This window comes from Rissa tridactyla, chromosome 18, assembly GCF_028500815.1.
Source record: "Rissa tridactyla isolate bRisTri1 chromosome 18, bRisTri1.patW.cur.20221130, whole genome shotgun sequence".
Taxonomy (NCBI): domain Eukaryota; kingdom Metazoa; phylum Chordata; class Aves; order Charadriiformes; family Laridae; genus Rissa; species Rissa tridactyla.
In genome coordinates this window covers 1,714,111-1,740,694 of record NC_071483.1, presented here as the reverse complement: position 1 = coordinate 1,740,694, position 26,584 = coordinate 1,714,111, and the positions used below count along the sequence as shown (strand labels likewise).

The window sequence follows — 26,584 nt, the reverse complement described above, 5'->3', positions numbered from 1 at the left end:
ACATCCCAGATAATATATTTTAATAGTTAATAAAAACTCAGAAGCATATTTATTCCCTTGGAAATCAACAACTGAAAGCACTAGCAAATAAGTCTCCCCATTTATCTTTGTAACAAAGACAACACAATTTTCTGCCGAAAGCCCTCACTGATGTGCTTTGTCTTGGAATTAAAAGGATCATCTCTGGGACCAAGAATCAGGAATGTGCTTACCTAGCCAGGCAATCACAGGGTTTGGCTTTTTGGGAGGGTTTTTTTTTTCTGTTTTTAAGATCAAAGAGCTAGTATCAGTATTAATTCTGATAATGGTTAAATGATACCAAAACCAGTTCTCAATTCCTCCATGGCATGTCATAGTAAGCAATAGAGCAGTACTGACAGATCATTGTGTATAAGCTAGAATTTCTTGGGTTTCTGTTGAGAAATATGAGCTTGAAAAGCCCTAATCTTTATTACCTTGTAGTCAAGCAGTTCGGGTTTGGTTGCAAACAGTCTGTTGCAGTGCTGACACCTGAGTTTTACAACAGGGCGGGCAAAAGTGACTTGCTGGGACTGGGCAGCCAGCCTCTGGAGACCAGCTGCAGCGGAACTGCTCATGGAGCTGGGGGACACAGTCGAGGTGGTGCCACCGGCCGAAACCGTTGCCCCCGAGGGAATGCTTACAATGACTTGACCTTGCGACAGAGGTACCACTGAGGAGTTCATTCCTGCAGGCTTGTTGAACAAATTCTGCAGGAAAGCAAATTGAGGAATAAACTTTATTTTACAATATTACGTATTTCACCCATCATCTCAGACATTTACACCATCAATTTACGATTCTATTAATTAAGCTAAGAAGAAATCCTAGATGTCACACCTGAAAAGCTACTACACAACTGTAGCTGCAAAAATTGCGTATGCTCCCATCTGACATAGCCAAGTGATACTGAGGGTTTGCTGAAGTTTTACAGCTGTTGCACTGAACTTGAACACCTGAGGGTGAAACAGAGAAGAAAAAGTGATTTACGCAACACCAAGTTGTATTGCAGATAATTCTGCACCGTGCATATAAAACCAGAGAATCTGAATGACAAGCCAAGGTACACACAGAAACCCAAGATGAAGTTTCTACAGATTCAGAAGCAGACACCGCAGCTGCGGTGCCCGTTGCTTGCCAGATCCTTTAATTAATCTCCCAGTATCCCTAGGATGTCAGTAAGCATTCTTCTATTTTACAAGAAAAATAGCGGAGACTACATTTGCCTGGCTCAGTGCAACATTAGGCAGAGGTAAATAAGCCAGTCGCCCTGGAGGACAGGGGCAGGACAGTCACGGCAGTGGCATGGCACATGTCCACAGAAGTGGATTTGTCTAGCTGGGAAACCCACCAGCTGCACTTGCAAGAGCAGAAAACAGATTAAGGTTAATTGTCATATTTAAGCTCTCTAAAAACAAAGCTGAAATGGCTGTACTGTCACTGTTAATGTTTATCTATGGTGGGAAGCCCTCAAGTTCCCACCTCAGCACCTCCATTGAAAAAAAAGAAGCCACTTCCCACCCCCCCCAAAAAGAATATCAGCCTTAACGCTCAAGACAAATTATGTCTGGATATCAGCTACGTGAAATTATGCTTCTAAAGAAGTAAAAGGATGAACTTACCTGCAGAAGTAACCATTTTTACTCTGTACGCTGACAAGCAGTTAACAGAGCAAAACAGTTCAGTTTTTCCCAAGTTACTCGTGCTCTCTATCATCTCCGCTGAGGACCTCAAAGATTTACACAGTGTGCAAGGTGTAATTTTAGCTGACTTCTGTGGAAACATGGAAATCCGTCATTCATTTGAACCTTAGTATTTTTATTAACCTGGAAATGAATCACTAGCATATAAAACGTGTATAAAAGCGTCTGTCAGTGCACTTAACACAGCACATATTTTACAGCTGTATTATTTATGATGCAGATACCCTTAGTGGAGGTCTCCGGTATGCTTGCTGGATTCACACCTGGGCTGCCTCTGATTCGGGGTAAGCGCTGCCTTTGCAGAGCGGTTTGGAATGTGCCTGGGCTGCCAGGGTGCCAACCACACTACGTGTTGTAGTAGCATGGATCAAGCGCCTTGTATCAGACAACTTCAGGATCAAGCGCCTTGTATCAGACAACTTCAGCTTTTTTGCTGAGAAGCAACATTTTGCTTATGATTGTTAATCCATCAGCTACACATATAAGCAATATTCCCATTTAACACATGAGAAAAAAAACAGAGAGGAGGAGGTTACTCTCTCACCCACAAAACCCCAGAAACTATCAGAATGGATCTGACAATTGAGCTGAATGTTTTTTAAAAATCAATAAAAAATAGGTAACACTTATAAGCTTTGAATGTACTGTATTTTCAGGAAGACTAACATATATGAGCTTTTCCTGAGAGATGCAAAAGCAGCATGAAATCCCCCTCCTTTCCAGATTATTTAATTTAATTTCCAGATTTGTTTCAGAGGATAACTAATGTAGGTAATTTTCTGGATGAAATACTTTCACCGGATTTTTTTTTTTAATCCATTAGGCCTTTCTTGGCCTAAGCGGCCTGAATAATGGGGCAGCAGAGTCAAGTCACAAAACGAAGTTACACTGTCTTATCAGAGGGCAATTTTTCCTAAAGTAATTGCATTAAAATAAGTCAGTCAAAAATAATTGAGCTATTATAATAAATTAAGGTTCTCTCAACTGCTCAGCTCTTTAAGAGGCTCCATTATAATCAAAATTTAAATATTAAACATTTAAAAATTATAATCCAAATTATCAACTAATTATTACTTTTCCTCTCCACTTAATTCAAATGCTACAACCTAATAGAGAATACTCAAACAGAGAGAGCATCTCAAAAGCTGAAAAAAGTCAGAGTCTGCTGCTGCTGAGTGGTCCTTCTGCGTCTCCTCTCACGCCGGGATAATCTGGTTCAGTGGTAACGGAAACAGAGCAACATGTTTGGGCAAAAGGAGTTATCTTAGACCAAGACAATAACTGAAATAATCAGCCAAAAAATTGGGTGTTTCTTAAAACACCCAAAATCTAATCGAGCACTTCTTTTTAATATTCTGTCAAAATATACCTGCTTGTATGCTGTCACACATGACGAACTGCAGAACTTTTTGGACTGTCCCTCTATCTGAAGCATGTGACACTGGCCAGAGCCGCTGTAGCAGTAGCCTCCGCAGTTCTCGCAGCAGTTCATGGTCAAGTTGTTGGCCGAGCGGAACTTGGAGAAGCAGGCGTCGCTGCAGAGCTTGTGTACAACGTTCTGGTAATTCACTTCATGCCTAATCTGGAAGAAAAGAAAGAATGCATAACAAGAATAGAAAGGATATGTTTGTTCTTCTCTGAGATAGCACGTTGCCCTGATCTAAAGGAAATTCAAATGACAAAGAACTTTGCAATTACCACGGCATTCTTCTGGCACATGCTGCACTTGGTCGAAATGCTGTTAGTATGAATAGTAACAACAGGTTTCCTTTTCAGTTCATACGTAGAAAGACAAGACTGGCTGCAGAAATCCTTACTGGAGTTTGTATTGTCAAACTGGGCAGTGATTACATCCTTTGGATTTAGAATGTCTCTATGGAAAAAAGAAAAACAAACAAACAGAGACAAAGAATTAAGGTTGGTTTCACATCAAGTCACTGTCCTCTCTTTTTCTGCAGACTAAACATTCTCTAGAAGAGGGTGGATTCATTTCATTTAAAGCTTTTCTTTTTGCTGATCTAAGTACCTGACTTGATTTTTTTTCCTATTAGGAAAATAGTTAAGAAGTACAATTCTCAAATAGATATTTTGTGAAACATTTAGTACATGGACTTAGGAGTGACCAATAAATACATTGAGCTGTATCACTAAATCTTTTCAAAAGGAACTGGGAAAAGATAACTGTTTTGCAGAGTCTTTACTAAAAACAAATAAAAATTAGAAAGCAGGATATGTGGAGTAATTCCCTTTAACAGAGAAAATACCAATCATAACGGCGTAGGGAAAAACGAAAGGTCACAATTTCTATTCGCCATGTAGTTCAGTCCAAAATGGTCTGAAATGGAGCAGTATTGTAACTTTCGCCCTCTTATCTCCCATCTATAATTATGTTTATTTGTTGCTGGATTTAGCAAACCGAACTTTCTCCTTATCTCTTCTCTCTTTTGAAACAGTTGTGCACAGAAAAGTTTCAAAGCCCTTAAGTCAAAAAGCTAGGAGGAAATTTTCATATAATTTTCTTGGTTGGAAGGATGCCTCCTGCTCACTTGTCATGTCAGAGGCAAACCATTTTTCAACAGAACAAAACCAAGTAACAGCCAAGACTACTAAACTTTATTACAAGGCCTTTTCACACTGAGACAGCCAGTGAAAAGACTAATTAATTGAAGTCTTGAGTTTAAGTTCAGCTGACCTTGCAAAACCTAAAGTAATAAATTTGTTGTTGAAGAAATGATGAAGAAAGCAGCATTTCTTTTGCAAAGTAACTTTCATAACTAAAAATAACACGTATGAATAATTCTCTATAAACAGACTGTAGCACCATCAGTCTGCAAAGTTATTTATTTGCCTCAAGTTATTGGTATAGTAATATGACATCTTAAAGAGTCAGCCACAAAGGTCTCCTTTTGTTAATTTGGAGCTAATACAAATGAACACAAAATGTTAATAATTAAAGTGTTTTCGGAACTGAAGGTTCAGGCCTTTTTTAGAATTTTTTTAGAATCTAAGGAAATATCCTGCCTCAAATACATTAATTTACCCATGTATTTATTTCATTTTAGGGATTTGGTAAATCTATTTTCATCTCGAAGGAATAATACATAAAATATTTTTTTAAACGTACTTTTGTTAGTGATTTTGATAGTGCAATGACATTTTAACATGGCAGGAAAGCGTCGTACCTTTTCAAATAGAGCTCATTTAAATTAAAAAAAAGATGCACACTTCACAACAAGAGGTTTTAAACCTATGTGTGTGTAAAATCCAACTAACGAATTGGAACCAAAAGCAGACAGACCAATTAACAATAACGGTATCGGCCACGATTTTTCTAAGGGAAGCATAACAGAAGTGGCAGAAACAGCATTTTGTGTAAAAAGAGAACTGAAGCCTTCCATTATCTGTTTGAATATCAATTATTACTAGAACAAATTAAAACACGGTCCTACTTTGAGCAGCTTGAGCAGGTTTTCTTGGTAGAAGCTGGTGGGCGAGGAGCTGGGACGGTGTATCCAGTGAGGCACAGTGTGGAGCAGAAGAGCTGGGTCGAGCCTTTCCTCTGGTACGCAGTTTGCCCCTTCTGCAGGATTTTTTTACAGCCAGAACAGGAAACCCGAACAGCTGTGCTTGGAACCGAAGGAAGCATTTTACTCATGCCAGAGGATGCCACAGCAGGCTGGAAACCTGATGACAGCTGTGGAGCTAAAAAAAACCACAGAGAAAACACAGAGTAACTGTTATGTATGTATTACACATAATTCACTTGTGTGCAGGGGGCAAGCACAAAGCTTCTGACTTCATTTGGGTTGTCAGGGTCTAAGGGAGACTTAAATAGCAGATGAACTCTCCACAAACACATGCCCTGTGCTGGTTTTCTGCATAGTAGATTGTTTCAACTACTCTTAAGACTGAGAATGCGCTTTTTACATCCCTTTCACATTCAATTTTCCTACACCTCAAAAATACAGTTATTTTTCAATCTCTGAATTTCATTGTCTCTAAAACAAACTAGTTCTTTTTTCCTTCTGGGGTTGGACACAGCAAACAAAAATGCAGAATAACTGCAAGACTATTTGCAAAGATGATATATTTTACAGATTTAAATAAAGTTAGTCTTGCCTATTTCTTACCAAGAGGACTGCCACTGACTGAAAATACAGCACTGATTTTCAGCTCCCCTTCCTGAGATTTTGGCTGTTGGCCGTACTCCTAAAACAAAGGGAAAGGAAAAGGAGAACAAATACACACATGTAATAACAGGTGACATGATTTCCATTCTTTCATAATGCTGTATTGAATCTTAAGGTGCAGGAAGACACCAATGGGTCTCCTACGCCCGCTCCGAGGGCCAGCTTATAGATGACGTTGCTGCATGAGCACCACGCACAGAACCTGCTCAGAGGTTCACAGCAAACTACAACCACGAGTGTCACGTAGAAATGGAAAAGTGTGGCCGCCTGGTACATTCCCCTTTCCAGCTGTACTCCAAGACACCTCAGAATTCAGGCAAAGCTTAGGAGAAATCTCCACTTTCCATTCACACCAACGCTCCAGCCAGAAGTGCTTTGCAGTCCTTGCCCCTAGTCTGTGAAACAAGCTTTGTCTTCACATTCGTAGATGATAGTAATGAAATAGAACTGGGACCTAGACAGTGGGAAGCGTTCTGTACTTAACCATGAGCTAAGGACCTTGGAGGAGCATAAGGTGAAGCTTCACAGCAGATCAAAGCTGGCACCACTAGAGCCAGACCATCCCAGTCCCTGCTCAGACCGGCTTTCCTGAGAAGGGAATAACCTCACGTTTTCTACAGGATGAGAAAATCCCTACAGACAGTCGCTTGCGGAATAGCTGACGTACTACCAATTACTAGCGTCCTCCACAGCAGCTATTCATACTTTGACACCATGCTTTCTGCCCGTGCTCTCCCTAGAAACCTGAACCATAAAGCAGATTGTAACACTCTACATGTAAATCTTAATAGGCTGAAAAGCATAATCTCTTGGAACTACAGAGATAAGATTTAACCTACTTACAGTCATTTGAGAGCAGCGAGGGCATGATGTCATGTTATGACTGAGCTAAATTCACAGTTGCTGTCTGGCTGCAAGGTAAGCCAACTCAAAATCACTACGCAAAATTAAGCTCTCGCTTCTCAGTGGCAGTGAACTGCTGCCTCACCTCAAGCCACCTCCTAAAATCACACACTAACATCCACAAAATACACGCTTAAACTTAACGCTTCTCTTACTCTTGCGGGAAAATTACAAGTTTCTATACTAAGACAACCAAACTAGTTCTGAATGGGTTTCCCAGGAGAACAGGCAATGAATGGTATTCCTTCATTGTGTGAACCATCACACTCAAGTAAGAGAAGCTTTTAAGCTGTGTACGAGCATGGTGTGATGATGGGGTTTAAAGCACCATTTTTTTTTTTTCAATATTACCATTTAAAAACTAGTTACTTGCAGAAATACAGTTTTTTAAGCATTTTAACTGCAGTTTTATCCTTCGTCAAAACAAGTAAGAGAAACGGAGGCAAATCCTGACATCAACTGTGCGTGATCAAGCATAGTTCCACAGCAGCACAACAGTGTTGAAAGCCAAGAACCTTCAGCCCCCACTATCGGTTACAGCAAGAAATGCTCTTATCTTTCAGGATGCATGAAAAAAATAAAAAACCACCACATTAGTTCCAATCTAAAGCAAAATAAAATGAACCTTCATCAGTTCTCATACTTTTCCAGTATCAGGCAAAGTTGATAATTACAGGATTTTACTCCAGGAATTAATATTATGAAGAATACGATATTTGATATTTAAATTCTTCAAGTCTTCACTTTTACTTATCAATATGATCTTTGATAACCACAGAAATCTTGCATTTCATTCCAAACAAACCCCCACAGCAGATGCCATCTTGGGAGGACAACATAGACAGATTTAACTAATCTACACATGGTTTGACGTTATAATGCTCAAGGGAAAACGAAAACAATCTCACGGACACTGAACAAATCAGAAGGGCAGTGAAATCTGAATAGCTTCAAATACTTAGCTTACTTCTTTATTTTATTAAGCCAAGAGTATAATGGGAAAATAAGAAAAAATGTTGGGAAGACAGGCCCAGAGAGAAGGTATGGTCCAGCAGGGTACACAGAACGATGCTACAAAAACTACTGCCTGCACCGAACACCAGCACTCTGGTGCCGACGCACGTGGGATGAATCACCTTGGGAAGCTCTGCACACCTTTAACTGCATGTAAAGTTTGGCATGTAACCCAAATATTAGCAGTGAGGAGACAGGAATTGCAACACAGATCGTGTCCCTGGTGTCACACGGCAAACCAGTGGCAAAGAGACCGGTTAGAGCTCAGCAATCCTTGTCCCAGCACCGCTCAATCCATAGGTCAGACTTTCTCCATTTTGCAATTACTGAACTTTTACCTGCGTTGTCATAAAAAATGTCAGTCTCAAATGAGAAAGTCACTTAAACACATGCTAAAATTGACTTCACTGACGTGTACATATTTAAATATTTTGCTAAGATCTCTGAGTGTTAATTTAAAACATGAACAAACAACAAACTACTCGCAAAGATAACTTTTAAGAGGGAAGCAGCAGCAACAGCACTGTTTCAACTACACATCTCTAACTATGACTGCTCACAAAGTATTCAGTAAAACATGATTTACATTTTCTCTCCCAGTGAGACCGAGTTGAGATAAAGAGTCTGTATTGCCACAGATTTTAACGATGAAAGTTTTACAGCACTTTGCTTTGTCTCTAACTGAAAAGCAAAACATTTTCAGCGACATGGTAACATGAAATCAAAAAACTGGGGGTTTGGGTTTCATGGTAGTATACGAGGGAAAAACCCTTCTACTAAACTATGTTCTTCAAGTTAAATTTCGGTCAACAAACCAAATAAATTGCTGAATTTACGTCCAGCTTATGCGGTCAGCTGTCAGACCAAAATGAGAAATGCAATGGGAAACTTACCTCGGAATTATCAGGTTCATCTTTAATTTTGTCTAATAGTCCCTGCTGTGGGGCCATAGCTTTATCATATTCGTCATCCAAAGGCTCCTCCTTAATTCTAATATTTGGTGCAAAGGAATTCCCCAGCTCTTGTCCAATAGATTCCTTACTAGAAAATAGGTAGCTAGACTCCTGAAACAATAATATGAAAAAGAATTCACCCTCCTGCATCTGCCACGAGGAGCTGGGCTGCTGCCAAGGGGAGTTTCTGTTGCAGACCAAGAGAAATGGGTCCTGCCACTGGAAGGTGGGAGAAATGATGGGCAGCAGCTGCTGCCTCTGTCTCCCTGCAGCACCCTCTGTCATCCCACCCCCAATCCTCGTCACTCCTCTGGACAAAGCAGAAGCCACCCAGCTCTCTCTAAGTTGGTTGTCAGTGGGGGGATTCGGCTGTTTGGGCAGTGTCTCCTGTTGATACAGCTCTTCCCTGTCTCGGCTGGAAAAAAGGCAGCAGGTCAGATGGACGCATCCAGGTCTAGCTTCGGCTCACCAGTCAGTCAGACCATGCTGAACATGAAAGTGGCTAGCAAAAGAATCCTCAATCCAAAGAGAGGGTCAGCAAAATTTTACAAAGTTATATGCACTGTTTAAGTAGCAAAGATGTCTAAGAGTCAGAAGATCAGCTTTCTTGATACTCAAATTTACACTCAAATACAAAATAAGTATTTCGAATTATTCCAGTATATTGCTGCACTTGCAAAAGTGTTTGAAAGATCTATAGCTTACCCTGAAGTTAGTTTCTGGAGTTTGTGGCGCTAACTGCGTCCGTAATGTTTCTTCTACTTGATTATGAACTGAGGAAAACATATACATTAAATATACATGAATACAGATTCCAACGCATTTCCTTTAAAACTATCTAGAGTCTCATACTGACCCCCAACCCCATAGTCTGACGGCACCTCAGAAGTATTAAACTACTCCCTTTCTCCTCCCTGCAAATAAGACGGTAATCCTTAAAGAGCATTGACATGTTTTTATTATTCTAACGGGTCATTATTTTCCCATTCCAGAAAAATGGTTGTAAATTCTAAGGTGAATTATTCATTCGGAATTTTCCACACCCCAGTGTGGAACTATCCCGTGTTTCGACATTTAAATCAGAAAACATTTTTCAGAGCAACAACTTTCATTCTTTTCTTTGCTGTTCTGGTCTTTTGCCTTTTCCCCCCTTCTCAGGAAATAGTAGATTATGCTTTTTTAGCATGTATCTTTTCAAAATTCTGGATTTGCCTGGATACTGGATGCTGCCTATGAGCATTTACCATTGCAGTTTCAATTACTGACTACTCTACCTGAGGCTGCAGAGCTTTCAGCCACAATCTTATAACCGTAGGCATTTACAATTTTCTGAAATATGTTTTTTTGCACAGAATTATTCCTCACTTGATTTCTACCTGAAGGTAAAACTAGAGAGACATCTTTAACTCTTCGTTATTTTAAAAACATCTGTATTGCTTCTCTGTCCTTTGTGCAACCTGGCAGCACTGATTTTAGGACACTGTTACTAAACATACCAAGTTTAAATATCAGAATTGTAAGCTGTGAATCTGAAGAAGTAGCCAGGAGGCTCCCACTTGTGGGCCAACTCTTTCTCCATACAATCTTCTGGCTAAAATTCAATTGCATGCTTCAGCCTGGTTATTCGTAACTCCCTCATTCACTGTTCTACTGTAACTTTCAGAGCTTGGGAAGTCAAAAGCAAGTGTGTGGGCAGCAAGATTACTGGTGACTGTCAGGCTCCCTCAAATGAGAAAGGGATTACAGGCATCTTTGGCTCTCTCTATGTTGGCTGGACAAAGTCCAAGACACAAGTATCTGAGGAAGAAGGAGAGCAGTCTCCCAGGAAAAGTAGATCTCAAGTTACTCTCTGGCTTGCTTCCTGCGGACACTATTAGCAAGCCTTTCTGTGACACCACTATCAAATGCATACTGCTTTAAATACGAGTACATTAATGAAGAACTTTGCTCAAAAAAATCTTTCCTGGCCATTAACCTAAACTTCGTCATCTTTTATTTTAAGGAGTTCCAAAGTATATAAAAAAAAACAGTGAGAAAAAACAAAAGGAAGCCTGAATTGTCACCCAGCTTGGTTTAGCAAACCACAACAGCAAAGGATGTGTTGAGGCTTTGAAACGAGCTGCGGAGGACGAGACCCCCGCCAATGCTGCCAGGCCCTTTGGCAAATCCTAGTCCTAATACAGGGCTCATCCTATGTCAGGGCTCTTTAGAAAATGCTTTCCTGCATGCAGCTAGGCATATTCTCTTCAACAAGATGAAGTTTTTAATAACTATCCCTGTTGCTCATTTCTGTCTAGCTCTTTCTTCCTCTTTGTTGGGTAGCCAGGTCTACGATGGCAACAGTTACCTGCTTTGTCAAGAAAACTGCTTTTCAATCTAGAATCCATATCTTTAGGCATTTTTTCCAACCGTTTTTCACGTTCTTGAAAATGTCCTTCTCTATTCTTGTCCTTTGCTGAAAAAGTCTCTTTGCCATTATCTCTCGTTATGCTAAAATCTTTTCGAATTGATTTAAATACAGGGCCCTGCTCAAATGGTGAAGTGAGATCCTTTTGGATTGCATTCTGAATCTGAATTTCCTTTTCACTGTCCAATTCGTGTTCCGTAACTCTCTTGCCCTCTTCCAGATGGTCTTCATCATGAATCGCTGAAGAAAGAGTGTCTTTTGGAGTGAAATTTTGATCATCTTCATTGTCACTCCCAACAACAGGTATGCCTGCAAGATCCCCAGAGTTCAGGAAATAATCATCATCATCATCATCCAGCAGCGAGTTTTCAGACCCTGTTCGATTCTGTATTCCGTAAGATATGCTGTCGAGGGCAGGCGTTAAGTTGTGGTCAGCGTCCTCAGACATTTCTGCATCCAGAATTTCACCACCTAGGGAGAAAAAAAACCATCACAGTCAGAAATTTCACCAACTTTATGTATAACAAAGGACGAGTGTAAGTGTCCTTTGCTAATCTGCCTGATGCTGCAATTCCTTGAATACTCTAAGCCTTCTTGGGCCAACGTTATTGATAAAACATTGCTGACATAAGAAACAGTTCTGTCCCATTCACCACACAGTGAAGCAGAAGCTGAACTGAGTAAAACTAACCAAACAAAGAAGAAACATTAACTTCATCTCATTTGTAACACTTGTTGAGAAGGCAAGACAGGGAGGGAACGAGCAGCAAGGGCCAGAAGGGCAAGACAGTCTTTTTCAGCAGCAATGATACTTCTAGGAAACGTTTTGTGAAATTATGGCCTTATATAAATAAATAAAAATACTTACATTTTTCTGTAATATCAAATACCGCATCAGATTTATCTTCAAACTGTAAAAAGGAAAGCACTATATCATTATCTTGGTCAGCTGCCATGCACTTTTCTAAAAAGTATCTGATCAAAACCAACACCAACCAGAAGGATCACAATTCCTCCTCCTTCCTTTCTTGCCCCAAGCAAAGTTCTGTGAACTAAGACTGTAACATTACTGAGAAGTCACATTTACCCTAACAAGCTCAGAACTAGGTAGAAAAAGCACACCATGAAAATTTAGAATTAGCGCTGCTTCCCAGAGAAGGTGGAGGAGGGGAGGGGAGGGAATGTCAAAATTTTCACTTCTACATGAGAAACTTTTACAGGGCCAGGATCATAGATTCTGCCCTCTTTGACGCTCTACAAGCCTTCATTTCCTCTGATTGTTATAAATGGGAAAACAGAAGTATATACAGCTTCCACTGATGCAGGCTGCACAGATCCAAAGGTTTCATTTCTCTAACAGGGAATGTTCCCTTTCCAGGAACAGTGACATTCAACGCTTTACTTCCTACCAGTACCGAGACCGTAAGCGTCAGTAGCAGCGTAACCAAAGAAGCACCAGACGATGACTCCGAGTGCTCTACCAAACATCTGTTTACTTTACACATTCTCTGACAGACATTACAGTTGACGGCATGCTTAAATGCTGTCTTGGAGAAGTACGCATACTCAGCACAATTAAAGTTTTCTTTAGGATGTCCAACTCATTAGCATCCTTCCTTTCTGCCTAAAAGATAACGGCAATTCATTTCAGTCATCTCTCCTTTCTCTGCATCTCCAGCTCCACGCTTTCTTTTCTGGTAGATCCCGCTCACACTTCAATTCTTAAGCCATCTTAAGGAAAGTAATGGGATTTGATAGCAAAGGGATGATCTCTAATTTCATTTAACCCAAGTCATTTACTTGATAAATCGGATATTCCACAGGACTGTGATGGGAAACTATCAGTTTGGTAGCAGCCAGCTCCGGGAAAGGATGACAACATATTGCTACAGGATTCATCTAACGGCAAAGAGTCCATCAGTTTCTTTCCAATCTCACTTGCAGGTCTACAAAGAGAAGCTAGCTCCTTCAGCTTAATTACACACACACAGAATCGCGAGGACCTGTACAGCACTGGGAATACCAAGACAATTTGATGCTGCACCAAAACTTTCCAGCTTCTCTGAGCAGACACTTGAGGCTGGAGAAGTGAAACACGGAGCCCAACGAAAAAAAATGTTACACTCTCCCCCAAGGCTGATGCAAGTCCATTCAGTGTAATTATCTAGAGGAAAAACAGTAAGGAAACACCTTTCAGGAAGGTTTGCAAGGCCTGAGTTCTGTTACTGCTCTAATGATTCTAGGAGGGTCTCCACAGATGCAAGTTTAATGCTGATCTAGAAATCCACTTGCAGTCAGCTAAGTTTAGACTACTGTGAAATTATTCCCGTAGACATTGGATATACTTAGCGCCAGTATCAGATGCTGAGGACAAGGAGGTGTACTGTTTTTATAGAAGAAGAGAAAAGGGAATTTGTTGCCATTTGACAACAATATCAGAGTCCGAAGCCTCGGGAAGCAAACCCGATAGCCTAGGTCCTTTTCTCTACGCTGACCTTCCTTGATCCTTCTCTTGCTTCCTATCAGTAATGCTCTTTCTTCTCCAAAAAAGCCTCAGACAATTTGCTGGCAGGGTGAGAGAAGTTTTCTGTTGAGATGAAGCATTAGATCATCCTTTTCTCAAAGCAGCTTTATATCAAAGCAGTTCTTTGACTCTTCTGAGATCCAGAGTAGGAAATACTGTAGGAAAGTATTCTAGGTTCTACCACAATTCTGGTCACCTTATACATCCAGACCCTCGGTATTCCCCCTCCTCTGGTGATAACGAATCTTTTAATAATAGGTGACAAAACCAGAAATGCTGTTATCAGAAAAAAAAAAAAAAAAAAAAAGACATTTTGCAGTCTGGACCTCTCTTAACTGTTTCATTCAAAGAAATAACACGCAAGTCAGCACAAGGGGTCGCCTGCAGGAGTGCGTTAGGGACTACCATAAATATTTTCCCCAAGTTGGAAAATATTTGCAATGTACCTGGAAGGAAACCAAAACACTTCCCAAAACCAAGGTCATCCTAGGAAAAACAAACCCTATTTTCTTTCTTTTCTCTTTCTTTTGTGAGGCTATCAAAATAAGAGGCCACCTTGAACATTTTCTGCCTTTAAAAAGTTTTAGGACACAAAGGATGATCTGTGTCCTGTGGTCAAAAGCTTCCATTGGAAATATTTATAGAACAGGAACTTTGGCATCTGATAATACCAGCAGTCTTACCTAAGGCACCTCTAGTTTCTGATGCTGAACAGCATCACAACTCCCCCATGGAGTAAATCCAAAGAGAGGGAAGGGAAGTGTGTGTGTACATGTGTATCTACATACACACAAACATACATATATATATATATATGTATCTCCCCAATAAATTATTCATTCCACAACAGTCTATAACTGGACTAGGTCCTGAAATGAGGGCTCATACACTTTTTTTTTCCTGAATTAGTGTGGGGTATTCTGTCAATTATATACACTTATATTCCCTTCCTGAGTCCTATCACAGTCTTGTTTAATGCCATCTCAGGAGGAAATGCTGTATAGCAATAGTTACATTAAAATGTATCACCTTAATCAGTCATATAATTTGGCTTCCACTGGATTATGGTGGTGTATTACACAGAAAGATAAGTAATAATGCCCAACTTACTATTTCTATATTATTCTACTACGTTTCTGCAAAGCAATTCCCTCTCTCACCAGTCCTTACACTTCCTCCTTTGCTTAGTCGTCATCACCCTTAACTCCCCTCATTTCTTCTGCTCAGATTTTTTAAGATTTGGTGATTAAAATGGAGCAAAAGTACTCCAGAGGCAAACATGAAACTGATTCACCAGATGGCATTTCCCATGGGTCGTTTTGGACATATCTAAGAAGAGGCACCTCAACATCCCAGATAACAACAGAATGGAAAGTATCAAGAACTGAAGGTTTCCTATTAAAATACTCTGGGCTTCAACTCCTCAACACAGTCCTCAAAACGCACCCGCCGCCGTAAAACAAAACTCAAGAATATCATATTTTAAACCACCTTCATGCAATCACTTTGGCAAATATTTGTTGCCAGAGAATAGCTTAATGATACTTAGTGCTTTTAAGTAGTGAGCATTCCCTAAGAGTTTAGGACAGAACAGTTTAAGTTTGATATTAGCAAAATTAAATGTTTTAGGATGTATCTTTCTCAGCGACTCTGTCTCACGAGCTAGCATTGTACACAAAGCAACATGCTGCCTACTCAGGTTGTAATAAAAAAATAAATGAAACAAGAATGCAGAAATGGTGACAAAACAACTAGGCATCCCTGGAAGCAATGTGGTTTGCTTTAAATTAACTACACTTTACACAAAGACAGTACTGCTTTTATAAAAAAAAAAATTCCACCAGGTGTGTCTTTTTTTTTATTTTACAATTGTATATTAGATTCTAGGGAAACAGCGTTACATCCTCAGCACTAACCCGTCTTTGCTTGGAGCGGGTGACAGAAGACACTGTTTACACTTTAATACACTGCGCTAATTTGAAATAACTAAAAACCTGTTCCATACTTCAACAACATTCAAAGTTGCCATAGCTTCCATAAATCAAACAAATAATAGATTATTTTTTGTGCAATATAAAAAGAAAAGCTGCCTACGACTACAATCTTGTTTCATACGCAAAATAGGGAATTTCTTTTAAAAAATAAACAAGACAATATAATGACTTTACATATACAGGCAGGTATCTTTCTAGCAAGCCTTTTGAAATTTGATGCTAGGTTTTACCGCATCCATAAGCAAACTGCGGACAGGAAGCAGATGTTAAGAAAACTGCAATTAAAAATAGTCAGAGATGATTTTCAATTTGTTGTCTGTACAGTTTCAGCGTATATACACCGCGTAACCCCCCACTTCAGAATTCATGGAACTGATAAGGAAGACACCATTTAAAAAAAAAAAAAAAAAAGAAAAGAAAAAGAAGTGATTTAAATTGTGAGCTGAGGAAGCATCCCCTGACCTTTTACACATCCCTGAAGGGACGCAGGCGGCCGCGCTGCACCTCTGCCGGGGGAAGCTCCGCCGCGGCGGCAGAATGAAGCAGGGGGTCCTCCCGGGGCGGCCTCCCCCCAGGCCCCCGCACCCGGCGCTGCGTACCTTGGCAGCACCTCGGGAGGGAAGAGCAGAGGGTAACAAAGAGCCAGCGGCTGCAGGTACCTGCTACAGGAACAGATCGGCTGCGGCAGGAAGAGAATCCGGCGGGGTCAGGCGAGCCATAGAGCTCGGCGCGTGGTGACGGGCCTGCAGAGCCCCCTAGCCGCCCTGGCTCCGGGCCGGACCCACGGACACGCACGCAGCCGGGCCGGACCCACGGACACAGCCCGGCCGGACCCACGGACATGCACACAGCCCGGCCGGACCCACGGACACAGCCAGGCCGAATCCACAGACATGCACACAGCCGCCCCGGCTCCAGGCCGAACCCATGGATGGACAGACAGCCAGCTGCCCCAGCTCCGGGCTGGACCCACGGATGGACAGACAGCCAGCTGCCCCAGCACTGGACTGGACCCACAGACACACAGCCACACCGGACCCACGGACGGACCAACAGCCACCCCAGGTCCGGGCTGGACCCACGGATGGACAGACAGACAGCTGCCCCAGCTCCGGGCTGGAGCCACAGCCACACCAGACCCACGGATGGACCGACAGCCGCCCCGGCTCTGGGCCGGACCCACAGACACACCAGAGTCACGGACAGACGGACAGCTGTCCGGCTCTGGGATGGACCGTGGACAGACCGACAGCCAGCCACCCGGGCTCCGGGCTGGACTGACGGATGGACCAACAGCCGGACGGCCGGACAGCCACCCCAGCTCCAGGCCAGACCGACAGACGGACAGCCACCCTGGCTCCAGGCCAGACCAACAGCTGTCTCAGCTCTGTGCTGGACTGACAGCTGGACCGACGGGTGGACAGCCGCCCCAGCTCCAGGCCGGACCGATGGATGGACCGACAGACAGCCACACCAGATGGATGGACAGACAGACAGACAGTCCACAAACCCCCGCCTTGCTCTTGGTAGGTGACGACACGTTTGGAGTGTGAGGAGAGGGAGAGCCCAGCTGGGCAGACACTGCGAGATGTGTCCTTGAGGGCAGCTCAGCCATGCTCAAGATTTCAAAAGATTCTTTTTAATCACTATTCCAGTCTAAGGGTAATTAAATGGATGCTATTTTTAAAGGCAAATCCCAAACAATCGCCTGTACATGTAAAAAGACAAAGGCGGGTATTTTTCAGTTTCTTGTGGCTCCTCATCTTCCTGTTCAAGAAACATGGTTTTACCTTGCATCTCACTCACTTATGCATCCTCCATTTTTAAGTTTCAGGAAAGAAGGTTCAGGTACCTGCTGCTGCCATTTCATTTGTGCATTTTCAGAATTTTGGATGATTCACCAGAAATCATGGGGGAGCAGTTCAGCGTGTAAGTTCGTCGCCCCTTTCTATCCCCAGGTTCTTCTGACATTCCTGAGTTTTCTGAATATTCACAGGCCAATTCCAAACAAAGCCCCTGTTGACATTATGGTTTCCATATCCCTCAAACACGCACACACAAGCTCATGCTGTTACCAACCTACGTGGGCCCAAGTAGCCGAGTCTGTCAAACACACAGAAAGTTACAGCGTGCCTTACTTTTTCTGAACAATCAGTGGTTTTAACCTATAACTACAAAAAGCAGAGGGGTATCCGAGCCCTTCTGCCATCTGCCCACAAACATGGGTTTGAGAAGGACACAGCCTCACGGGGGAAGGATTCACCTTGCAATGGATTCACCAGAGTCTGATGTGCTGGTCTGAAGCCTGCTAGACGTGTGGGCTTTGCAAATTAAGAAACACAGACACAAAACACATACCAAACAAACCAAGACATCCACAATAAAGGCTTTCTTACAAAACCAAAGAACTTCTCCCCTCAAAACCTCACCCCCAGCTATGCATGGAGCTTTCCTGCTGCTGGTTAAGTCACTACAAACAACTGTTGACGCTGGGATTTTGGTTACACTAAATCTCTAAGTGAGATGAAATAAAGATAATTCCTATTTCTCACAGCATATGTCAGAAAAACTAAACTGAAGTTACATGGATGTAAACCCCACCAAAATCAGAGCAGGGTCCATACCATAACAATGTATGTTTCTGCTGTGACACTCACCAAGTACTCCAAACCAAAAATTTCAGTTCAGTTACATATTTTAACAGCCCACAAAAAAGTCGGCATTTCCCAGATTACAAACGTATACTTTTGGCCAAAGCTTTCAAAAGTACAGCTATTTAGAAGATTATGTTCTGCAAAGCACACAATCCCCTTAATTCCATTTAACTTAGAAGCTGAGACGCTCATTAAGAGAGGGCCATCACCGCGTCTTTTAAGGGAATGCCAGTCCCTACAATACAGCTAAGAAGCAACGAGGGTAACAATCTGGGGTGGAGAACCAGCACTACAACCTCAGAAAGGTGCCTCTACTCAATGTCTCCCCCAAGAGGATAATGAACCATGTTAGCAGTTGCTTGCTCCTAGTTACGTTACTAATAGGAGGAAGAAAATCCCAACCCTCTGTAACTTAATCTTTAAAGAAAGTGAAACATGTATAAAACCTAAGTTGTCTGCTTTTCGCCATAATCTGTCCTCAAATAAGAAGCCCACAAGATGGCTTTGCATGCAAACCGGGAAAATTCACAAATGTAGCACCTTCTGCTTGTTGGTAAACACAGCGGGGATTATCAGCCCTCCTTCACAGAAGGGTTTATACGTTAATAGGCCCACACTGGTGAATCATCTCATCTACCATTAGGTACTGCAAGTCTTTTCCCTTCTTGTGAGAGTTTGGTGCCAAGAACAACAATTGGTGGTGAAAACTGGAGAGCCTGTATGTATATTCAGGTCTCTACATTTCAGTATTTCTGTCCTTAAAGAGACAAAAGCAATCAAATGTTCTACTTTATTCTTCAAAATACTTTCCTAACTCAGGCTTCCTTTTTGCGTGTTCCAACAATCCTGCACAGTTCTATGACTTTCTGCTCTCCTCTTATAAAAACTGGTATTTCTCTCTTTCAGGTGGCTACAGTTCCTGTCCCATTTGTAGCCCTGGTTGGCTTCTACTTTTTCTTTTCCTATGAAGGCACCTTATTTGGATGTTCCACCTTGTTTGCAGATAGCATTACAAGTATCCACAGCTCTTCAGAATGACATGCCCGAACACCTGTAAAAACAGGCAGAAAACCACTAGTACTGTGTGATCAGAGCTCCCAGGGAAGCTCCTGTGATTGCTTCACGGAGCACTCGAGACCTGCCCTGGTACACGGACAAACCAGACCATCTGCACAAAACGCCTTCAAGGACACAAACTATCACAGCGAGACAGTACGAACTGCGGCCGCGGCTGCTTGATTCTTCTGCCTGCAAAGAAGCGATGGAGGTGAGGCCGGCCTTGTATAAGCACCCTCCCCACAACGAAACCTTCTTTAAACATGTTTAACCAATCAATTTGGTTAGTTTCTGGATAGCAGAAATTTTGCCAAAACCCACAAAAAAGTGTAATTTTTTCATAGAGCACTATAACAACTCCTACCAGGCAATATTAAAGATAACAAAGACCTGTTAATAGTCTGCAGTAACTAAACTGGATTTCATTAAGACTTTCTTGAGCAAACGGCATCATTTAACGAAGATGAACTCTTTCCACTTCCTTTTTAGACTGCTTTAACAAATATCAAGATTCAAAAAACTTCACAAATAAGTTATTAAAAAAAATAATAAAAGAGAACAAGTACTCAAAAATTTCTCCTGTAGGAATAACTCTGTACAGTTGTGCTAATTCTGTCTCAGGTTCTTCTCACCTAAATTTAGACAACTGAAAATTAGTTTATTAGGCTAGCAATTGAGGTTTCCTCTCTTTCCAATGGAAATGAAGAGATTTCTGTGGCAGCAACTCATCCTGCGCCGGGACTGGGCAGAGGATCATTCAGATGTTGCCATCTCTTCCACTGATGGCAGAAAGAGTCCAGAAAACCTGGGCGAGACTAAAGAGCTATTTTGTGGGTACAGCTTACAGCGTAATGATTGCAAACGGAAAACATTTATTTCTACACTCTCGTTTACACTGCTAAGAGAGTAAAACCAAGACTCTGCTATCACAACTGTTTGTCCTGTTTTTCTCACCTACAACGCGACACAGCATGCAGAGACGGTTTGAGCGCAGGCACAGCAGACTGGACACACAAAGGCAACCTGGCAGTGTCTGCTGGCTCAGAAGGGCCCAGGATTCTCGCACCCTGCTTGGGCTCTGCTGTGCCACCCTCCGGGGCAGTTTGTGCTTTCTGACCACCACTGTGGGCAGCAAAACTCCAAGACATAAAGGCTGGGTCTTAAGTAAGTGCTAATCCTGACGGCTCTCACATCCAAGTTCCTAGCTAGCTCAGGACCAAGACTCAGGTTTTTGAGACTAAACTTCTCCACGCTCTTAGAAGACTTCAAATATTTCTCTGAATCTTGACCAGCTCTCCAAAGAGAAAAGAACCAAATGTAAAATTTAAGTTTGGGGTTTGCTACCAAAAATCTGGTATAATAAACTTTGGCTATAATGATGATCGATTACCACATGTTTTTTACTAAAAACTTCAAAGGTATCAGAAACAACACACTTTAAAATTATCTAATGTGTATGTAAGCCCTTTAATACTTCAAACTACTTTTAAAATTAAAGAGATATATCTAAAGCAGATAGCAAATACGGTAACCCAAACTAAATACATTACCATCATTCTTCAGTCAGTATTTACAGAAAGGACAGAATTATATCACCTAATTTTTGGATTGCTACAAGTTGGGTAAAGCAAAGTTACGGTCCTTTAAACTTTTCATTTCCCTTGAAATTTCAGAGTAGCACCTCCAGAGAGTCAGAGCTAAAGGAAAAGGGTATGGCAATACAGGCCATCTACTCTAGATCAGGAGGTTGGCACCAAGCTGCAGCCTGCTCGACACTTACATCGGTCTCCCTTTTCCTGACACGGCTCAAGAGCAGCTCGTGATAGCAGATTTCAATCTCTTCCAAACTCAGCTGTCGTGTGGCTTTTGCTTCAGCCTGGTACGTGCTTCTAGAAATAAAGTAACCGCTCCTGGGATCAGCAACATGCAAGGATTTGTTTATCACGGCCTCGCACCTACAGCATTCATGAAACACTCTGCTGGACCCTTCCAATAACAGAGTTCATTTTATCCTCAAGTTATTTTCCCAGATTGACTCTTTCTCACTCTCTTTTTTATGTTTCCACTGGACAACTAATTAAAAAACCCAATCTTGCAGGTGTACTCTACCCATCTCCCTCTTTCGCCCCTGCGGAAACACAATTCTTCTCTATTGAAGAACATATGGCAGAACACAGCCTAAGATGATAGACACTGAGAGCGCACATGATCCCGCTAACATATCCTTGATGAAATAGTCTCTGCCAGAGAAGCCTTATTTTGAAGAGTTTAGATGATCGCAGAGAGTAAGTGCTACGAGCAAAAGCAGCAGTGAGGTACAAGAGCACTGCTTTTACGCTGTTACAACACTTATAAAACAGATGATGGAAATCAACTGAGGAGAGTCAGTCATTGACAGAAAACCTTGAGGAAAATTCTCTAGATAAAGCTTGCTACAAGACTTGTTTAGGGAAAGGCCAATGTTAATTGCAATGTCTCGAAGGAGGATGGGATCCAACAGTCATTAAATGAGAGAAAAGTTGAGATAACCTCTTCAAGAACATTGGGAGTGGTTTCAGAATTAATTTCCACTCTCCTAATCAGGCAATGGGCCTTGAAAGGGCCATAAAGAGCTTACTTAACTTCTCTGTATTTTATACAATGTGAAAAGTCCTAATGTAAAAGGCTGAGATCCATTATGCTTATTTTTAGAAGGTGAATTCAAAGATTATGACATCAAAGCATCCTTTGAGAGGTGCACAACCCTTTGCAGAGAAATGTTTTCATCGTCTTCGTACCATTCAAAAGTAGTTCAGGAACAAAACTTTCTAAATGAGATTACCTCCTTCAATTTTTAATTAAAGCCATGCAAAATTAAAAATCTTTTGCAAACAGCTGTTTTTTTGATGTAGACACCCAGGTGTTCACCCATCCACACCAAATCAACTTCCAAGAGCCCAAGTGTCAAATTTCAGTAGTTAGCACTGTACACCCCAAATTCTCCTGTCTATTCAAGGGGTTGACAGAGTATTGTCATAAATAAATGATCGTTCTATTCAAAATATAAACTGCTCAAGACAGTGATATTACCTACCAATTAAAGTTGAAGTGCCACAAATATTTTGATAAACTGAATAAAAAAACCCCAAACATACAAGCAGACATCTTTCAAGTTCATATTGATATAATTTAGTAAATATGAAAAGTAAAATATATTGATATATTTTCCTTAGAAAATACAACAGTTTGATTTTGGGCAGAAATTAAGCTTCTCTAAATAATTTTGCCACAAGAACTTTCCAGATACTATTAAAAATCAAAATTAGACAAACTTCTATGTCAGTCTTACACTGGCAAAATCTTTTTTAGTTTGTTGCTCATTACCGTGGATTGAGCTGAAAGATGGCAAGTGCTTATCAACGGGTTTTGCAAAACGCCAGTTTCACTGTATGTGCTTCTGCAACAATATTTGCAAAAGATTTTAATATTGAAAAGAGCAATTCTGAATGCATCAGCACTTGCTAAGTTCCTCTCTGAAGACATTATTAAATCAGCCTGTCGTGGTTTAACCTCAGCTGGCAACCAAGCGCCACGCAGCCCTATCAGCAGGGTAAAAGTGAGAAAACTCGTGGGTTGAGATGAAGGCAGTTTAATAAAGCAAAAGCCGCGCGCACAAGCAAAGCCAAACAAGGAATGCACTCACTACCCCCCGCGGCAGGCCGGGGTTCAGCCATCCCCAGGGCAGCCGGGCTGCATCACGCCTAACGGTCACTTGGGAAGACAAACACCGAAACTCCGAACATCACCACCCTTCCTCCTTCTTCCCCCAGCTTTACATGCTGAGCATGATGTCAAATATCCCTTTGGGCGGTTGGAGTCACCGTCCCAGCTGTGTCCCCTCCCAGCTTCTCGTGCGACCCTCAGCCCATCACTGGCGGGGCGGGGTGGGGAGCAGAAAAGGCCTTGATGCTGTGCAAGCGCTGCTCAGCAGTAACTTAAATATCCCTGTGTTATCAACGCCTCTTTCAGCACAAATCCAAAACACCGCCCCGTACTAGCTACTATGAAAAAAGTTAACTCTATCCCAGCCAAAACCAGCACAAACGGGAAATGGACCACTACGGGGAAGAGAAATGGGATATGCACGTTTTCCAAGACCTCATTAATTCTGGCTTTGATGGAAGATACACGAGTGTGCCATATTTATGGTATGCTAATCTCATTCTTCACAGGTTCCACCAGCCAGGAAGGATTTACTCCTCCCACCACTCCTCAAGAACATCTCAATGCATAAACTGGTTTTGGGATGAGGAAAGGAGATGAGGAAATTCACCTCTCAGACTTCGAAGATTACAGTCTGGTACAACGCATTACGCTGGTGCTACTATTTATTTTAAAATCTGAGAGGAGCCTTCCTGGCACAGTTAAGATTAACGTCGCTGTCAGACTTGGGACCAGGAAGGCATCTTCCTTCAGGCTAGACTGGCAAGTTGTGTTTTCTCTTTCCTAACTAACTTGCCTGGGGCAATTGCCACTTTCCTGGATCATCCCTAAATTTTCCAAACAAATTCTCTGCTTTTGCAGGAATGAAGAATGTTGTCAATGCCAACAGCACAAGAGGCTTTCCATAATGTACAGGGACATGCGGAGCAAGAACTGATGGAGATTTCTGGACTTACCGTCCAGCGGATTATTAGCCAACCGAGAGAGAAATTATTTTTCCCAAGACCAATGAAGATGATACCAACTTGATGATACGTTTTTGTTATTCCTTAGCAGATAATTGGCAAGCTTAAGAAGAAAAAAAGCAATCATCTTTTTTTTCGTTGGTAATACCAAGTAACTTGACAGATAAATTGAGCATACGAAGGCAATGAGCATGAAGAGACCACTGGTTACAACCTCTCTGAGCAACCTGTTCCAATGCTTGACTGTTCTCATGGCGTAAAAGTATTTCCTTATGTCCACTAACATTTCAATTACTGGGAATGAAGTTTAATTTAAAATTTGTAAAGTTATTGTCTTACAGGCAGACACTTCCCTTTAAACTTCTTGCAGATAGCCAAAATCTCGATCCCCAAGGCTTACACATTTATGTAATAGTTGCGAGCAATTCTGCAAAATTCTTTGAGTTTGCTCGTAAATAAGCGCAAGTGCCTGAAAGACACGGGTCACAATTCAGTGATGATGTTCATTTCTGTAACTGCAGAGTAGACAAACAACATCCGCGCAACTCCTCCAATGAGATCCTGAAGGTCAATTGTTCTGTTTAGCAAGAATTAGTTTCACCGCAATCACAAGTTTCATGTTCCCTGAAATAAATGCAGCAAATTAAACTTCTTTCATACAAAGGAATGGAAAACTTGAGCTCATGTTTTTGTCTTTCTCAAGGAGGGAGAATGGGAAAACTTCTTCATCTTTGGGAAAAGGGAACTGGACAGCTCAGAGTCGTGTAGACTATGGAGCCTTCCACACAACTTCAAATGTGACTTAACCTCGTTCCTATCAGAAAGCTTTTCATCAAAAGTTACATGCATGCAGGAAAGAGGACGTGACTCGTTGCAAGATTATTTTGAGCACTATTTTAAAAGTTACTTTCCCTCAGTTACTTCATGGGCTACAAGGCGTGAGCCACCAAGAACCTTCCATTTGTTTAAAAGACGAAGAATTTCTTCAAGTCGATGAGCATGCCCGGTGTACTTACAGACCAAGCCTCAGGATTAGCACAGCTAACGGTGCTCACACAATGGTTGCAGCTGAGTACCTAAGAACTGGATGGAACTGCCATCTTGGCTCGCTATGGCTTGACATGGACAACTGAAATCAATTTCAACAGAGCAGCAAGAACGTTGTGTTTTAAACAAGGAGACAGACGGTGACGATGGATCCTAGTTAGCTGTAAGTTTATTATTCAAGGGATGCCAAGACGCCGATGAAAACGATGCCTGGACCCTCTCCTTAAGGAAATCTAAGGCAAAACCAAAGGAACCTCGCGAGGCAGCGTGGCTCAGAGGCCAGCGGGGACAGCACCGCTCGCCGGCCCGCAGCCAGCGGCCACACACCGCCCGGGGGCCGCCTGTCCGCGGGCCGGAGGGGGCCCCGCAGGCCGGCCCCGGCCGCTCGGCGCCTGGGGCGGCTGCCGGCCCTCCGGTTCCCCCGTCAGGGCCCTGGACAGCGGCGGGACCGCGGCGCCTCGCACGCCGCACCCCGGCGGCGCCCGGCCGTGGCCCCCTCCCGCTTTGACCCCGCCCCCTGACCCCTCCCCTTTGACCTCCCCTCGCGCCCCCCACTCACCCTGGCGCGGGGGCCGGGCCCCTCCTCCTTGGCCTCCGCCATGTTGCGCCCCCCTCTCAGCTATCCCAGCCCGGGGCGAGGGGCCGGGGGTCACTCCCTCTCAGCCTTCCCCCCCCCTCCGGGGGGCGCCGGGGGGAGGCTCGGCGGGGTGCCGAGGCCGGCGCCGCGCCGTGCTGCGGCCGGCGGGGGCTGGCGGGGGGGGGCCCGGCGGCTCCCTCGGGGCAGGGGGGGGTCGTACCCGCCAGGCCGCGAGCCCTCTTAAAGCTGCAACGACAAGCCCAGCGCGGGGCCCCAGCGCGCATGCGCCGCGCGCCTGCGCAGGCCCGCGTGGCCCCGCCTCCCGCCGCCCCCCCACCTGCCGCGCAGGCGCAGTGGCGCCTCCTCAGGGCCGGGCTGGGTGGCTGCCCCAGGGCGCAGGGGACCGGGGGGGACCGGGGGGACCGCGGGGGACCCAGCATGGGCACCCCCGGGTGGGCTCAGGGCGGGAGTCGCGAGGCTCGTCCCAGGACACGTCAGGCCATGGCGGGCCTCGACTGTCCCCATGGCGGCCACAAGGCCTGTGACCTCGTGGCATGGCCGCCAGGCCTGGTCTGTGGCGGGGAGTGGCGGTGGTGACCCTCTGTGGCACCGTGGGCTGCGCCATCCCTCACGCACCACCGGGCCGAGGCTCTCTGGTGTGTCAGGCCATGACATGGTGCTCTCACCTTAGCGCTGCCAGGCCACAGCACCCGCCTGGCGGTGTGTTGCCTCACCGGCACCACGCTCGCACCGCTGTCCCCAGCATCCCACCTGCCCCCAGGACAACCCCCCTTGACCCAGCACTGGTGGCGGGGCTGCCCCGCGGGATGGACCTGGATTGTTGCGACTTCCCTTCAGGAATGCTCCAGAAGTTGAC

At 43.3% G+C, this 26,584-nt stretch overlaps 1 protein-coding gene across 5 annotated transcripts in view; it reads right to left on the bottom strand.

Moving 5' to 3' along the window:
- ZMYM4 (zinc finger MYM-type containing 4) overlaps nt 1-25,867 on the bottom strand; it is a 43,717-nt gene extending 17,850 nt beyond the window's left edge. Inside the window, exons 1-12 of one of the 5 annotated variants that reach the window (XM_054223339.1) lie at nt 25,690-25,867; nt 12,057-12,099; nt 11,129-11,659; nt 9,487-9,554; nt 8,722-8,892; nt 5,852-5,930; nt 5,171-5,423; nt 3,420-3,594; nt 3,091-3,303; nt 1,641-1,791; nt 859-974; nt 456-728 (exon numbers count right to left, since the gene is read on the bottom strand). In XM_054223339.1, the coding sequence (XP_054079314.1) occupies nt 456-728; nt 859-974; nt 1,641-1,791; nt 3,091-3,303; nt 3,420-3,594; nt 5,171-5,423; nt 5,852-5,930; nt 8,722-8,892; nt 9,487-9,554; nt 11,129-11,659; nt 12,057-12,099; nt 25,690-25,731 (2,115 nt within the window). In that variant the 5' untranslated portion in view covers nt 25,732-25,867. Of the gene's footprint in view, nt 1-455; nt 729-858; nt 975-1,640; nt 1,792-3,090; nt 3,304-3,419; nt 3,595-5,170; nt 5,424-5,851; nt 5,931-8,721; nt 8,893-9,486; nt 9,555-11,128; nt 11,660-12,056; nt 12,100-24,483; nt 25,480-25,689 lie in introns of those variants that run through there. The other 4 variants (XM_054223340.1, XM_054223342.1, XM_054223338.1 and 1 more) reach the window with 4 other exon arrangements.
- Nucleotides 25,868-26,584: the final 717 nt, after the last annotated feature.